The 17,765-nt window shown below is 41.0% G+C and overlaps 1 protein-coding gene across 5 annotated transcripts in view; it reads right to left on the minus strand.

Moving 5' to 3' along the window:
* LOC135101270 (kin of IRRE-like protein 2) overlaps positions 1–17,765 on the minus strand; it is a 350,738-nt gene that overhangs the window by 218,988 nt on the left and 113,985 nt on the right. For all 5 annotated transcript variants that reach the window (XM_064004974.1, XM_064004970.1, XM_064004972.1 and 2 more), the window contains exon 3: positions 4,292–4,417. In XM_064004974.1, coding sequence (XP_063861044.1) covers positions 4,292–4,417 — 126 coding nt within the window. The remainder of the gene's footprint in view (positions 1–4,291; positions 4,418–17,765) is intronic.

Below are 17,765 nucleotides of genomic sequence, written 5' to 3' on the forward strand. Positions count from 1 at the left end.
AACTTGCTCTGAAATGTAATGGCAATGTTTTACTGTCAGTTCGGAACACATTATGGAAGCTACCCAATAATACGGGTTTGTGAATTACTGAGTAGTACACGCCATGGTACAAGACAAAGCATTAATATTTCAAATAACTTGAATAGCAGTATTTTATCCATTTATGTATTTACTTATTTTGTAGTAAAGCGAAACCTAAACAAAAATTTTAAATGGGTAACAATCTTGCCAAACATGATTTGGTGGATCATGAGGTAAATATCATCATCATCACTATTATCTTTATCATCATAATAATAATAATAAAAACGATAATATATATATATATATATATATATATATATATATATATATATATATATATATATATATATATATATATATATATATATATATATATATATATATATATATATATATATGTTTTTTTTTTATTTTGTCGAAGCAGTGTAAACGGAAAGCTGGACATTACAATAATGCGTGAGCCATTAAAGATATTAATCTCACTAAAAACAAAGATAAAGGTCTATTGCCGAGAGAGAGAGAGAGAGAGAGAGAGAGAGAGAGAGAGAGAGAGAGAGAGAGAGAGAGAGAGAGAGAGAGAGAGAGAGAGAGACGTATTGGTTTTAATTGCATTAAGTTTTCGTTTTGCAGCTCAAATTGGTTGTAAGGCCTCGTGATACTTCTGTTAAAAGTGAAGGGCCGCCACTGAGCCACCTGCGGGAGTACTACCCTGCCGCGGATACCGCTAGGCCGCCACGCCACACGCGGCGTGGCTACAACCACTGCTGGTCACTTGCATGTACGAATTTAAGTTTTCCACGATGAATTGTCACTAAGACCATTTCTTTTATAATAAGTGTAACATGTTTATTAATCTTATCATTATTATTATTATTATTATTATTATTATTATTATTATTATTATTATTATTATTATTACTATTGTTATTATTACTATTATTATTATTATTATTACTATTATTATTATTATTATTATTATTATTATTTTTATTATTACTATCATTATTAAACAAAACTGTCAATAAAACTCGAATAACACTAAGTTTTTTATAAAGGGAGAAAATACATCGTAATTTTCTTAAAGCCTAGATATATGTAACCACCAACAACGGTGAGCGGCTAAAATATTCACATTATACTTCTGGGCTACCTACACGCTGGGAAAAGAAAAAGAAAAACAAGAAGAAAAAGAAGAAGAAGAAGAAGAAGAAGAAGAAGAAGAAGAAGAAGAAGAAGAAGAAGAAGAAGAAGAAGAAGAAGAAGAAGAAGAAGAAGAAGAAGAAGAAGAAGAAGAAGAAGAAGAAGAAGAAGAAAAGGAATATCATCCGATTGTCAAATAAAAAAAGATTCTTATTAACACTTTTATATTTAAGTAAACGCTTTCCGTTAAAGGCACAAAGGAAGTGAATAATGTCATGCATGTACGTAAGATTAGAACAATCTTAAAACATTTTGATCCACTTCTTCGTTCATAGTCATAAACTGTTTCTTTATATTTCGAATTTGATTTATAACATTTAGAATAATTCTAACTCAAGATTAATGTGTTGTCTATGGATGAAATATTATATTAATTTTTCATATACATTAGATAAATTCATAGCTGTAGAGCTCACAATCCGCAGATCCCGGGGTCGAGTCATGCGTATTCTCTTCCATAAGGTTAAGTCTTCCTTCAGGCTCTTCACCCAGCAGCGAACAGGGTTAGCCGAGAAATTGGATCTTGCCTTTTTACCGGGACAGAAGGATAACAATCCTACCCTGCGTTGTGTGTGTGTGTGTGTGTGTGTGTGTGTGTGTGTGTGTGTGTGTGTGTGTGTGTGTGTGTGTGTGTGTGTGTGTATGTGTGTGTGTGTGTGTGTTTGACTCTCTCTCTCTCTCTCTCTCTCTCTCTCTCTCTCTCTCTCTCTCTCTCTCTCTCTCTCTCTCTCTCTCTCTCTCTCTCTCTCTCTCTCTCTCTCTCTCTCTCTGGAATCGCGAGTTTACTACATTTCAACATAACTATAACTCTAATACAGCAAAAAAAAAAAAAAAAAAAAAGTTATGTACTGCGTTATGAGAAATGGAAGCTTGTAACCTTTAGATTGTGAGAATAGTACTTGTACTTACTCTAATAAATAAGTTTGTGATGATTTGTCATGAACTTTATATGAGTACAATGTACATTTACTGTGCTGTAATATCGTAAGTAATTCCAAGGTTTGAAAAATTGACGTAAACCTTGTTACTACGGCAGGTGCCAATCATATTTTATAATACTGATACCTAATCACCTTTTTCAGCTCAAAAGATAAAACGCGAAAAAAACACTACCACAATCATTGTACTCGTACATGTGTTCCTCGTCACCCATGCATGAGGATAAACTTTCATCGTTAGCATCGATGCCTCAGCTACATTCCACACACACATACACACACACACACACACACACACACACACACACACACACACACACACACACACACACACACACACACATCTCTTGGAAAAATAATTCTGCCCATACTTTCTGAAGTTTAACACTGTGCAAGATATTTGTATTCACAATCATCATGAGTTCCAGGAAGCAGTCATGTACTCGCCTCCAGCCAGGTCGTGGAGAGGCCATCCATCCATCACACCCCCACGTCGCTACGCCACTATGCCACTGATACACTTTAACTATCTCATAGCTGTTGGACCCGCGCCAAGCCCCACACACCAGTAATACACAGCACAGCGTGATACCGGAGGCAAGTTATGGGCGGTCACAGTGCCACGTAAATCCTTTGATGTTTTAGCGGTCGAGAATCCTTTCATATTCTACCTGTGCTAAAAAATGTCATTATAAAAAAGAATCCTATAGAATACGATTAGAATATATGGCGATAATTCACATCTGTGTTATATAACTTTTATAGGTATTGATTTAAACGCAGCCCTTTAGTGTACGTCATTACCGTGTAGCCGACATTTCCTGTTACGATTTTCCGCAGAAACTCCTCAGCATGGCGCGAAGTATTACAATAATGTGTTCAGTTCATGGTGGTGGTGCTGATTGTAATGGATGCGGCTCAGGATGAACAACATGAGATCAAACTTTTTGTGCTTCAATTCACACAAAAGAGTGGATGTCGTTAGAGTTTTCGTGGAATATATTAAAGTTCATTATTTCCAAGTTTTCTTTTTAGTATATATATATATATATATATATATATATATATATATATATATATATATATATATATATATATATATATATATATATATATATATATATATATATATATATATATATATATATATATATATATATATATATATATATATATATATATATATATATAAGTGAAAAAGTTTAGCATTAATATTTTTTTCAGAGGTCTATGCGTAAAAAAATGCAAAAGAAAGCATTAATCGTCACTTTTCGTGTTTCATGTTACTCGCACACATAAAAAAAAAAAAAATTAATATCCTAAAAACTTAAAAATTACATGTCACATTTCGCAATTTTATCTTGCATACATCAAGCCTGTGTGTGTGTGTGTGTGTGTGTGTGTGTGTGTGTGTGTGTGTGTGTGTGTGTGTGTGTGTGTGTGTGTGTGTGTGTGTGTGTGTGTGTGTGTGTGTGTGTGTGTGTGTGTGTGTGTGTGTGTGTGCGTGTGTGTGCGCGCATGCGTGCAAGTATTCTAAGAGCACGTCCTCAGAAAAAAAAAAAAAATAAACAAATAAGAAAAAATAGCACGCTTTGTAAAGTGAGGAGACGAAAAAAAAAAAAAAAAGCTCATTTGCAATTACGACCCGAAATAATTCTGTCGTAATGAACACAAGCCGACTGACGTACCATTATTATTATGCGAGGCCACGACCGCCACGTACTACCGAAAAACTCCGCCAGCCTGTCAACCCAAAAGCCAACCAACCAGCCGTGCAAAAATAAATACGTAACATCACAGATCGCCTGGAAAACTGATGTCAGGGCAACCAATACTAACGCCCACGCGCGCGCGCGCGCACGCGCACACACACACACACACACACACACACACACACACACACACACACACACACACACACACACACACACACACACAAAAAAAAAAAAAAAAAAAACTATTTTACTGTTCTTTTTAACACTATTCCCTTAAAAGAAATAAAACATGGATCAACTAAGCAAAACACACACACACACACACACACACACACACACACACAAAACTTCACACATCAATACCAAACCGAACAAAAACACACGCGTTCTTTTAAAACACAATGCAGTACTCACCTCCAGTAACTTTGCAGATGAGATCCAGCTGTTCTCCCTCATTGTAAGGTCCTATGATGCTGGCGTCTGACTTCCCCACGATCAAGTAATTGGAGGCATTGTAGATCTGAGGCTTTTCCGGCGGGACTGCGAAGGAGAAGTAATGAGATAGTTAAGGTGAGATAAGACAGGGATACTCTATGTGGGAAGTGGATGAGGAGAATAAAGGAGAGAGAAAAAAAGAGCATCAAGGAAAGGATATACTAGAACGTATAGGAACGAGAGAGAGAGAGAGAGAGAGAGAGAGAGAGAGAGAGAGAGAGAGAGAGAGAGAGAGAGAGAGAGAGAGAGAGAGAGAGAGAGAGAGAGAGAGAGAGAGAGAGAGAGAGAGAGAGAGAGAGGTGGACGAAAATAAGTGAGGGGATGGAAGTGAAGTAAAAAAAGAGGAAAGTTAATGAGTTAATGAGAACGGGAGAGAAAGTGTAGGAGGGAAAGAAGGTACGAGGTCAAAAAAATGACAGTTAATGAGGGAGGGAGAAAATGGATAAGTGGTAAGCTGAGATGCGAGGAAGACGAGACGAATGAAGTAACTGGACAAAAAAAAAAGGGGGGGAAACTGAATAAGGAACTAATTAGAGAGAGAGAGTAAGAAGCAAAACACTTACTCAGAAAAACTTGAGGAAAAAAAAAAAAACATCAGCTTCAAAATACCACACATTAAAACATATGCACTGGGTATTTCTGGATTCTGTGAGGGGAGAATGGTGATGTGTTTTCTCCTTAGAAGTCATAGAGGGGTTAATGTAAGTTAAATCGGGAGGAGAGTCACTGCCATATTTATTTTAGGATAACAGAATCTTTTGCTTCTCACCGTGAAATATAAGTAGTAATTTAGGAGTCTGTTCAGCGTATAATCTTGCTTGTGTTAATTAATTACACAAGTAAATCTTAATACGCTATACGATACTCTATTTTTCTTCGCATAAATAGCGCAAATTACTGAATACTAATTAAGCAACTTTCATAGTTTAATTACACATTATAAACCAATTATGTAATATCAGTATCACATAGGAAAACTATTTACCAGTGAAATGTTTATAATAAATGCTAGAGAAAATGTTATTATGAGGAAAGTGTCAAGCAACTACAGTGCGGCTGTTTCGGGAACACCGGGGCTTGTTATCATTATGGCTATATTATTTCTATCACATATTGAAGCATGAATGGCGATCCTCTTTCAGCGAGTTTTCAGTGCGTTCATTGATCACTTTCATCATTAAAACATCTATCGAAATATGTAACCCAGCAGTATGCATAACTTTCTTTAAGTTGATATTTTCTACAAACCCAGTTGTCATGGAAACTAAATTTTCAGTAGTGCTTATTAACTATAATATAATACAATACTGATTCCCATAAAATGTTTCCTTACCAACTACTTACCAAAACATCCTTAAAAAAATAGCAACACCAAGAGAGAGAGAGAGAGAGAGAGAGAGAGAGAGAGAGAGAGAGAGAGAGAGAGAGAGAGAGAGAGAGAGAGAGAGCACGTTAACAATGAATAAATAGCAAAGATACCCAAGTACACGAACGAAGAGGAACGAGTTGAGTCTGCAGGGAAAACGCAATATTCCACATTCGGATCATCTTCACCAGTACGAAGCCTCAAGCTAATAATCAAGAACGATATGACGTTTCGCCGCCACCTCCTCGTTCTTCTCTTCCTCCCCTTTAAAAAATAAGAAAACGGAGGAGGGGAAGAGTTCGAGGAAAAGAGACGGGGTGAGAGGCGTGCACAGAGAGTCAGTACAAGGACTTAGTGACGCAATGTAAAGAGGAAGGAGCGAGAGAGAGAGAGAGAGAGAGAGAGAGAGAGAGAGAGAGAGAGAGAGAGAGAGAGAGAGAGAGAGAGAGAGAGAGAGAGAGAGAGATTTACTTAGCCAACTGGTAACAACGTGAGCTGCTAACGTTCATACATGCTAAAGTGCGACGAAAATCCGCTATTAATTTTGGAATTCAAGGGCACGGTGGCACGATACGACGACAAGACATGACACGAGTTAAACACCCGTGTGAGGAGTGCGGGTGTGAAGCGCGGGAGAGGGAGAGGAGAGGCCACCACGCGATCCTGGAGCTATAACTCACCATGCAAACGAGAGTGAGAAGTAGACGGACACTTGGAACCACGCACAACCACAATCTCTCTCTCTCTCTCTCTCTCCTCATTCCGTACTGATGAAAACCTATTCCCCTTCAATGACGTCAGTAATCCAAGATGGATCCGCGAACGCCCACAGGCCACGCAAGGCGGAATAATCAGGTCAATAGCAATCTTTCCCTCACTCCCCCATCAACCTCTCTCTCTCTCTCTCTCTCTCTCTCTCTCTCTCTCTCTCTCTCTCTCTCTCTCTCTCTCACATTGTCCGGCTAGACTCTAGGGGTGATCCGTGTGTGTGTGTGTGTGTGTGTGTGTGTGTGTGTGTGTGTGTGTGTGTGTGTGTGTGTGTGTGTGTGTGTGTGTGTGTGTGTGTACGTGAGAGAGAGAGAGAGAGAGAGAGAGAGAGAGAGAGAGAGAGAGAGAGAGAGAGAGAGAGAGAGAGAGAGAGAGAGAGAGAAAAAAAAAAAAAAATTTAGTATTTGAGCGTCTACGAGTCGGACTGAACGTCTGTCTGTCTGTCTGTCTGTCTGTCTGTCTATAGGTCTATGTAAGTCAGTGTGGAAGTTCGAAAGTATGCTTTTAACTCTCTCTCTCTCTCTCTCTCTCTCTCTCTCTCTCTCTCTCTCTCTCTCTCTCTCTCTCTCTCTCTCTCTCTCAAAGCAATCACTCTTCCACCCCGTGCCTCTCACCTTCCCTATCCTCTCCCTCTCATTCCTCTCTTCCCATTCGTCCATGTTCACTTCATCAACCTCATCGTTCTCTTCCTCCCTCTCTCCCTTCTTCACTTCTTCACCCTTTCCCTCTTCAGTCTCACCTCATTTCTTCCTCTTGTCCCTTTTCTACTTCGCCTTTCTGCAGTAAATTGGGTAAACGTGTGAATAATATGTCCTCATAACGTAGGTACTTTTTTTTTTCAATTCGTACTGCAAGAGTATATCATATTTACAACTTTCGTTCCATTCCCTCCTTTTCAGAGCATTACTTCTCTTCCTCCTCTTCCTCCTTCCATTCTTCCTCCTCCTCCTCCTCCTCCTCCTCCTCCTCCTCCTTCTTCTTTTCTTTCTACTCTTCCTCCTCCTCCTCCTTCTACTTCTATTCTTCCTCCTCCTCTTCTTCCTCCTCCTCCTCCTCCTCCTCCTCCTCCTCCTCCTCCTCCTCCTCCTCCTCCTCCTTCCGTCACCCCGCGAGGTCTCTTTTTATCCTCCTTGGAATGCTGATATAAATTTCTCTTTCCACTGCGTTCTCTCTCTCTCTCTCTCTCTCTCTCTCTCTCTCTCTCTCTCTCTCTCTCTCTCTCTCTCTCTCTCTCTCTCTCTCTCTCTCTCACTATTCTTCTGCAATCTCTTCTCGTGTCTCGCGCGAGCAGAATTCAAGGTGAGTGTTGCTGTTGCCCTGTACTGTTTTACGTCTAGACCTCTATTTCCTCCTCCCACTGTATTCACGCTACTTGTAACATCTGGTGGGATTTTATCGTTTGGTGTCCATTTTTATGTTGCCGAGAAATAGCACGATTTTTAGCGTGTATTAAATTAATTATCTAATTGCATAAAATAACATGCGGAGGCCGCAAGAAGCTAATAGGTCTACACGTGGCAGTCCTTCAGTAAAACGCATATAACTGTTCCCACGAATGAACCCTATTCATGAATTTATGTACTATTCTTGAAACTCCTTATGAACTCTGCATTACGTAACATTAGGATAAGCTAAGATACAATAACTGTCAAATTACACGTAGTCGTATGTACATAAATAGTTAACTTCTTTTTAAAGCTCCCTATAGACTCGGCATTAACAATAAGATAAGCTAAGATACATTCATTTGTCAAATTACACATACTCGAATATGTAGAAAACAAAACAAAACAAAACAAAAAAGTTCCCTGCACTAGAGGCTCTATGCAATAAATATCCCAAGAAAATACTCGACGCCTAAATTCCGTGGAAGACATGCAAAGGTAGACACATAAACAAATACGGATTTGCACTTCCCTCTGCTGCCAGACGTTGAGAGACAAGGGAGAAGGAAAGCAAGAACATGTCAGGGAAGGAAGAAGGGAGAAGGTAACGGAAGGGGAGCAAAGAAAGTGAAGGCATGTAAATTTACTATAAGGTCTGGTAAGGCGGGGGAGGTAGGAGAAAAGGAAAGGGAAAGGGAAGGTAGACATGAAATGGAAAATAGAAAAAAAAATAACATTAAGGGAGAAAAGATGAAGCGCGAAAAAGGAGAGAGAGAGAGAGAGAGAGAGAGAGAGAGAGAGAGAGAGAGAGAGAGAGAGAGAGAGAGAGAGAGAGAGAGAGAGAGAGAGAGAGCAAAATGGAAAAAATTAAAACAAGTAAGGGAGACAAAACTAATTTGAACATGTAGATAAAATACAAGGAATACAAAAAAAAAGAGGAGAAAGAGGAATAGTAGCTGGAGAAGGAAGATGAAGAGGAAAAGGGAATGGAAGAGGAGGAAGAGGAGCAGCAGCAATAACAACAGCAGCAGGAGAAACAGGAACAGAAAAAAATAGTTGAGAAAATATGTACATAGAAAGAAGTGTAAAACAGAGGTAGAGTAAACAAAAAATAAAGGATGAAAAAGAGGTAAGGGAAAAGAACGGATTTTGAACAGCAAAGTGTGCAAAAACAGGGTGGCGCACTGCAGGTGTACTGAACCTCACCTTCAACACAGAATCCTACGGTTAAGCGCGGCAGGTAACCCCTTTCACCCTCCCAACACTCCCCACCCCACGACACTGTCTCTCCCACGCCCCGACACGGTGTAGTGTTATGCGTATTAGGTTTGTATGTGTGGCATATGCAATGTTGAATATCCATGTGATTTTACCATGTGTGTGTGTGTGTGTGTGTGTGTGTGTGTGTGTGTGTGTGTGTGTGTGTCTTGCGTGTATAGTCTCCATCAGAGGCATGTTGTAAGACCCGCAGTAGCAGAGAGAGAGAGAGAGAGAGAGAGAGAGAGAGAGAGAGAGAGAGAGAGAGAGACAGACAAATTGATAGACAGACACACACAAAGACACAAAGGCAGTAAATCTAAAAAAATAAATAAATAAATCGCGCAGAGCAATGAATAATACAACAGCACACCAGTAACCTGAATCACTATCGTGCATACCTCGTCTGAAAAACGCTGATTATTGAGTGTGCTGCATGCGTACTCCTCGTTACTGGCTGTGCTCACGGTAAACACTTCTATGGGCTTATGTTAAATTAACAACTAAGACCAACAATCGCTCAAATTATTCAGTATTTACCCTAAGAAAAGTCACGCACATCACCGATAACATATTGATCACACACAACATGCGTGAGGCCAAGTAAGTGTTCGAGTCTCCTCCCTCCCTCCACCTCTCTCTCTCTCTCTCTCTCTCTCTCTCTCTCTCTCTCTCTCTCTCTCTCTCTCTCTCTCTCTCTCAACAGGTGTCAGGTGAATAAACACATATACTACATACATACTGCTTTTGAACACAGGAACACCCAGCTTTTTCACACTAACATACGCGCATAAAACGAATTATAACACTACTTGTGTGCCTTCATAAGTCACAAGGCAAACCTCACGTACTTACTTTTACTTTCAGCCTTTCTTTTCTTAGGTAAATATTTAACAGCGACACTTGGATATATCGTCATCTTAGCCTCGTGTGACATTAGCCTCGAGCAATTGGAGTAAATGCGTTCCGAGAGTTGTTTACCATATAGATTTGTTTAGTATACTGTGTCACTAAGAGAATTATTCAGTACTTAAAAATAACGCATCGCCTTATTTACTTCACATCCCATCCATATCTCATCCGCCAGACCCATCTACCACTTACCCTCTCACTCACTCCGCCACCCAGTCATCCACTCAACAATCAGCCCATCAGCGGCAAACACTCACCCCTCGTACACCACACACTCATCACTCACTCACATTGTTATTCTTAAGCGGCGAAAACAAACACCTCACGCATTAAAACGTTATTGTGTAGCGATATACGAGTGTACGTATATAAACAAATCAGCAACGGAGAGCAGTGAGTGAGACATATGAAACGATTTCCTGAGTAACTTCTACCAGGAAATCATTATCATTATTATTCACTACACATAACTTTGTTGAATTTTAAGAAGTTTCTTGCTTGTGTTAAAGCAAACATATACCTCTTGAAGTTATATACAATACCTGAGACACTACCACATAACCACATAAGAATATTTTATGCATTATAAATATATGGATAAATATACACATATACAGTCGGTGAACCAAATGACATTGAGAGAGAGAGAGAGAGAGAGAGAGAGAGAGAGAGAGAGAGAGAGAGAGAGAGAGAGAGAGAGAGAGAGAGAGAGAGAGGATGAGGTAAGAGAACATGAAAGAAAATTGAATGGCTGGCTGGACCATTACGCCAGCCGTCCCAAAGAAGCGTAATGCCATAAAGTGAATTCAGGACTTTTTTCGTCTTTCACTTCCAACCTCATAAGCAAAAAGCGACAACTGTTGGCGCACTGCATCGAGTACAATTCTGCAAGCGTCGGTTCAATCAGCTAACAAATTAAGAGATGTCGCCTAATTGTTAATTAATTATACAGTCTCCCTCTCATGGGGAAAAGTAAAATTAATCAAGGGAAGGAAAAAGTTCCCTCCAGTAATTTATGTGTTTGAATGAACAACAAAAAATATGGATCATTGTGTTTTTATGTCATATAATTGTGAAATAATTACTTCCAGGAAAAATATGGTTACAGTATCCCTTTCTGTATGTATGATGAATATTTCCTGAATATGTTGCTTGCCGCAATTTTATCTCTTTCTTTTTTTTTTTTTTTTTTAATGAAGTCATGCAGGATTTGGGTAATTTTCGTTAGCGTGATTCACACGGAGACTCTTTCCGAGACGCAGCTACAGCACTCTTTACTTACGAACAGAGAGAGAGAGAGAGAGAGAGAGAGAGAGAGAGAGAGAGAGAGAGAGAGAGAGAGAGAGAGAGAGAGACTGTGCATGTTCCTCCATGTTCGTGCGCGCACGTATTTTGATCCCAAAGGCCATCACAGCCACCTACTCCCCCCACACACACTCACGGGTACACACCTCCACACAGCCACACACTAGCACGCCCTCGTGTACGAATTCTTGCTTGATCTCATGACAACAGGAGAGAGAGGCGGTCAGGTGCAATTTCATAACGCCTGGCTGGGTCCACCGAAAGGCAACACAGGCCACAGTTCTCGCTGACACTGCCATTCTTGCTTGATCTCATGACAACAGGAGAGAGAGGCGGTCAGGTGCAATTTCATAACGCCTGGCTGAGCCCACTGAAGGGCAACACAGGCCAGACTCTTCTCTGACACAGCCATACACTTACACACGGGTGACAAATGCCCCATTCGCAGTGGTTGCCGTAATACAAGTGAATATTTACTGTAAATTCGGCCACACTTATTTTGCTGGATGCACTGCATATATACACTGCTGCTGAAAAATGCTTCCAAACTACGTTTTATGTACTTCATCACAATGAAAACCGCAAATAAATATGAACACCACACTTATACACTCACTGCCTCACTGACTCGATAAGAGAGCTATACATCTGTCTGTCGGTCTCATTTCATTACAAAATTAATGAGATCGAATTTAGATGTCAATCCAATACCATTCAATAGTCAAGATAATGTATACAATAATAATGATAATGTCAAGTCCAGCTGTTGTAACTACCAAATGTAAAGCAAAACTACACTGGACAGTAATCTTGCGTCTGGCTACGAGGCTCCACCTCCATTACAATCAACGCACTGCCTTCACCACCATGACGCTTCCTTATGTACTTCTACTATCACTAGAGTGGAACCTGACTAACTTGGTATCCGGGGTGTTTTCTGTTCTTGTCCCTCATTGCTGTCACGTTTACAGTCGACAGGCATATGAACTCTCTCTCTCTCTCTCTCTCTCTCTCTCTCTCTCTCTCTCTCTCTCTCTCTCTCTCTCTCTCATAATGTCATCCTTTGCCTTAATTACTCCATAATCATATTTAAGTTCTTATATATGACAATTTTTTTTTTAATGGCTTTCGATGTAATGATGGAACAACGACACTTTATATCTTCCGGTACACTTGGCAACGCGTACAGGCCGTGCGGGGCTACCGTCCCAGTGTCCTTGACACGTGAATCCCTCAGGCCGAGCCCAGCCAGGTCACTCTGGGGTTGAGATGGCAATAGCGCGGAGAAGTAGTACAACCAACATCCCGATTACCAAGTTAGTCTGGTTCCACTTTAGTACCACCATCGCCTTCATCACTGCCAGTGCTGCTACAACTGTCACCACTGGCGTAATCCTCTTTCCTCCGAGTTATGTATAATATATCACACTCTAACATTCATCCTTGAAGCTGGATAATTTGTTAGCATGAGAGAGAGAGAGAGAGAGAGAGAGAGAGAGAGAGAGAGAGAGAGAGAGAGAGAGAGAGAGAGAGAGAGAGAGAGAGAGAGAGAGAGAGACTTTTTAATATTAACATTTCAATTATCCATGCGAAGATTGTACCACATACCGAAATTCTCCCGCCGTGTGACGTCATGAGAAAATCCGGCATAGCAATAACAAATACTTAACAAAGCACACGAACATCATCTCGTTATCTGAGGAGGGAAGGTGGGAACGCAAAACATGTGCGGGAGAGCCAAGCTGCCACCAAGCAAACAGCCGACGGGGTGAGGCGTGAACTAAAGTGAGGTGATAAGAGAGTTTGGGAGTGAAGTAAAGTCATGATCTTTCTTATCACTGGCTGACGAAATGAGATGATTTGATTGGATGCAGCACAGGCGCTCTCTCATTGGTCCATGGTGAGCTACCCGCAAGAGTCAGCAACTTAACTATCTCTGCCAGTAATTATCTTCCCGTCAAGGATTATAGCTGCATTGTGTTAACGATCATTGTTACCTTAATACTGACCCCATTAGATACATCAAAACCACATCCTTAATTACTGTAGATACATAACGAGCACGTTTAAAATTATGGTTGTTCCGTGTTAACGATCATCACCATTACAAATACTGACGTCATTATATGCATCACACTCACCACTACCTCCACACTGTGCCTGCCTACACCTCCACTATATCTGCGCAATACATTATACCCTCCCTCATAAACAACAGTAAGATTTTATTACACTTTATCTTGTTATAAATTACACTTACTTTTCTTTATTGTTAATGTTATTTTCCATTAGAGTAGTGGAGTCAAATAATCCTGTAAGGACTCAAGGATCTGTTGGTACTCTAACTCTCTTATGAAAAAAAAATCAACAACAACAATAGCAAGAAAACCACCAATGACATCAACAATCCGTCACACACACACACACAAACACACACACACACAACACACACACACACACACACACACACACGAGGGCTACGGACAAGGGGCTGATTGATACAGTGAAAGAGAGCTAATGACATAGTAGCGACGGGGTGTGCGGCGCGATAACTCCTGTTGCCTCTGTGATTATGAGTCTTGGCTCGCATGCCGGATAGGGCGGCGGGAATAGGGAAGGAAGGAGAGAAAGGAGAGAGAAAGAGAAAGAGGAGAAGCAGAAGGGGCCGGACTCGTTCTACAAACATGAGATAATAAGGAAAACAAACAATTACCTTCAATTTCCTTTCTTTCGATTACATGAAAGGTATGTTTTATGAAGGAGGAGTGTGTGTGTGTGTGTGTGTGTGTGTGTGTGTGTGTGTGTGTGTGTGTGTGTGTGTGTGTGTGTGTGTGTGTGTGTGTGTGTGTGTGTGTGTGTGAGAGAGAGAGAGAGAGAGAGAGAGAGAGAGAGAGAGAGAGAGAGAGAGAGAGAGAGAGAGAGAGAGAGAGAGAGAGAGAGAGAGGGCAACTCAAAACCCAAGTCCTGGATTCGCTTTAATGGCCCTCCATTGTAAAACGAACCTTACCAGATACGAATATGAATAGTCACACATATTTCTTGCTCAATGAATTATGAAAATGTAATATCGGCGTACGTAGCAATGCGTCACCGCCCCGAGCCAGCAGAGCCAGACCCGGCACAGACACGCCCTCCGCCGCCCGAGCCAAAAAGGATAAAAATTCATTCCATTTATCCGAGTATAAATTACGGAAGAGCGAACGAGCGAGCGGCGGCACTATCGGCTTGGTGACTCATATTAAAACAATATATTGGCAATAAAAATTATGCCTTCAATTTCACCTTAATAAAAATCTGCGCCAATAAATAGCTGAACAGCGTAATAACAAAACGTGATTCTTCCCATCTTTCTCTCTCTCTCTCTGGCTGAGCGGCGAAGCGGTGCTGGGCTGAGAGAGAGAGAGAGAGAGAGAGAGAGAGAGCGGTGCATTACTATACTTCTTTTAACACCTTATTGATCAGGCTCATCCATCAAGCGATGCTCCGTGTTTACAGGCGGGTTATCTTGGCGCAATGAAGGGTTGGCATCAGACACCTCCCTCGCCTGGCACCTCGTACATCACGGCAGGCAGCGAGAGTTGCGGCGCCGCGAGGGAAGACGAGGAAGGAAGAAGTGAGTGAGTGGGAGAAGTTATGATACAGCATACAAGGTGGACATTACTCAAATTATCACGTTACAAGCTCGTGAAATATCGGTCTTTGTTGGTTAAATGGAAGAGTATCAGTAAAGATGAACTTCCCTTCTCTCTAGCGCGCACACACACACACACACACACACACACACACACACACACACACACACACACACACACACACACAATTATTGAAGATTTTTCTAATATCACTGTTCTGTCACGTTTTGGTATTTAGTGTAAATTACATTTCGTGTTTAACGAGGGCACGGATAGACTGTGGTGATGGGGATATTTAATTATTGACATGTACGTACGTACGTGCGTGTGTGTGTGTGTGTGTGTGTGTGTGTGTGTGTGTGTGTGTGTGTGTGTGTGTGTGTGTGTGTGTATGTGTGTGTGTGTACCCAGCGCACAAATAATATTTCACGGCATAGAAAACAAAATAAAACTCAATCAGCCTGCGGCGCTATTTGCTCTTCCAGAATTACAAATACGAAAGATATCATATTTTACCTTTTATTTTTTATATTCTACCTTTTTTCTGGGAAGTATCGACTAGTTCCAACACTGATGGAAATAATCGCCGCTGTGGCTTCGGAGGCGCAATGGTCGCTGTGGTCGTCGGTGAGGATCCTAATTTTCTGCTGTCGTGACGGAACAGTATAAGGAGAAAGCGTCTTTTTTTCCCCTCCACCACGACTTGTCTTCTCTTTCACCCTCTTCCCTTCATCCACGGGTCCTCATCTCCCTTTCATTTTAGCCTTACACGCTCCTTCGCCGTCAATAAGCTCATCATCTCATGCTCTTAGCCTCTCCTCTTGTCCTCACCTCTCACGAGATCGTTTTTCTTTCAGTCTCTTTCGCTTTCTCTGAATTTGCACTCTACCTTCTGAATCTCTCTCGGGTCGAATCTAATTTTGTTTGGATGTATTTTTCAGCATTCCGCTTTACATATTCTGTTCTCTCTCTCTCTCTCTCTCTCTCTCTCTCTCTCTCTCTCTCTCTCTCTCTCTCTCTCTCTCTCTCTCTCTCTCTCTCTCTCTCTCTCTCTCTCTCTCTCTCTCTCTCTCTCTCTCTCTCAAGATGATAAGGTACCCCAACTAACCATCTGTTTGGTGCGTTATCCATCTCACTCATGAAATTTGCAGAGCATACACCACCTCTCTCTCTCTCTCTCTCTCTCTCTCTCTCTCTCTCTCTCTCTCTCTCTCTCTCTCTCTCTCTCTCTCTCTCTCTCTCTCTCTCTCTCTCTAGCAGCCTGTTCATTCCATCTCTTCTCTCGGGACAAAGGAACAAGGCAGCATTCTCTCTTGTATGTATAACACCTTGAAGCTTTCATTCAGGTGTTCTGCCGAGCGTGCTCAAAGGTTCCAAGTAAATGCTGTTGCTGCACCGCCGGGAAAGGACGAGGGACGCGCAGACTGAGCCGAGTCGGGACGAGGGAGTAGAATCTTTCGTGGAAGTTGTTTCTTCATGTAATTATATACCACCGGAAAATTTATACCGAAAGGGAGAAATTAATGGGACGCTCCATGTGCATGTAATCTGAACGAGTGTGTGTGTGCGTGTGTGTGTGTGTGTGTGTGTGTGTGTGTGTGTGTGTGTGTGTGTGTGTGTGTGTGTGTGTGTGTGTGTGTGTGTGTGTGTGTGTGTGTGTGTGTGTGTGTGTGTTTCCTTGCCGAGCATGAAAAGTTTGGGAAATGTTTCAGTACGGGAAGCCTTTGTTAAGGAATAAAATATATAACCCCCAAAAATAATATAATACTGACAGCATGGTATCAAATTTTGCGGTAATATTTTACAAGCCATTTCCGTCCCCAACTCCTCTTTCCTCTGTCCCCGCCACCTCCATCTGCGGCCTGGCTTGTACAGAACCAGTAAACTTCAATAATCCTGTATATATATATATTTTCCTCGGACAATGATTCTTTCCCCGTGCATTATCATTACAGCGCCGGGATGACGTACGTAGGTATGGCGGAATTGTGACCGCTGAAATATAGAAAACAGATGCCATAAACACCGTGAAATAACGTGCTGGGATGAAAACTGAGATTAGAGCAAGAAAAAAAAAATGTCGAAGAAAATAATCATGCTGGAAGAGAGAAACGTGATCACAAAAAAAAAAAAAAAGGAGTACTGCAAAGTGCTACCTGGTTCCCATAAATACTAAGGTGGACCTATTGTATTCCCAGACTGGTGTCTCACCATGCACGCTTATTTCAATATTCCCATATCCTTACTTGAGCTCTCCATGTTAGTATTTATTTTCATAGCTTATCAAGTAATCCCACATTCATTCATGACCTTTTCTATATTCTCAAAAGTGTGGCGGTTCTTTAACAAGGAATGAGAAGCAATCGATGCCAGTCTTAACATCTATACGTTAATCTATTATGGGAAGAGATACCAACTTCTGCGTTCCTCCTAACACTTGCATGAGAGAAGGTTGTTGTTTTAGGAGTCAGCCGGTGTGATAAAGTGATCAGTGTCGCTACTCGGACGATCTACAAATTTTAGCTCCTTTCAGCTTTGTCATTTTGACGATAGCATTGTCATAAATTTCAATGTTTTTCATAATTTAAAGAATCTCCCACAGCCTCATGATATTCACGTGTTTCCATTCATTGCAGTGCAGGAAACGTTTAAAGTAATAATGACAAGCAGAATACTCTCCTTCTCAAGAACATTTGTATGCCATTTAGGAAGTGGAAGGGAGGACACCCGATACGCTCCGCTTCCTCCAGGCTTTACCTACTGTCTCT

Source organism: Scylla paramamosain, chromosome 6 (assembly GCF_035594125.1).
Source record: "Scylla paramamosain isolate STU-SP2022 chromosome 6, ASM3559412v1, whole genome shotgun sequence".
Lineage (NCBI taxonomy): Eukaryota > Metazoa > Arthropoda > Malacostraca > Decapoda > Portunidae > Scylla > Scylla paramamosain.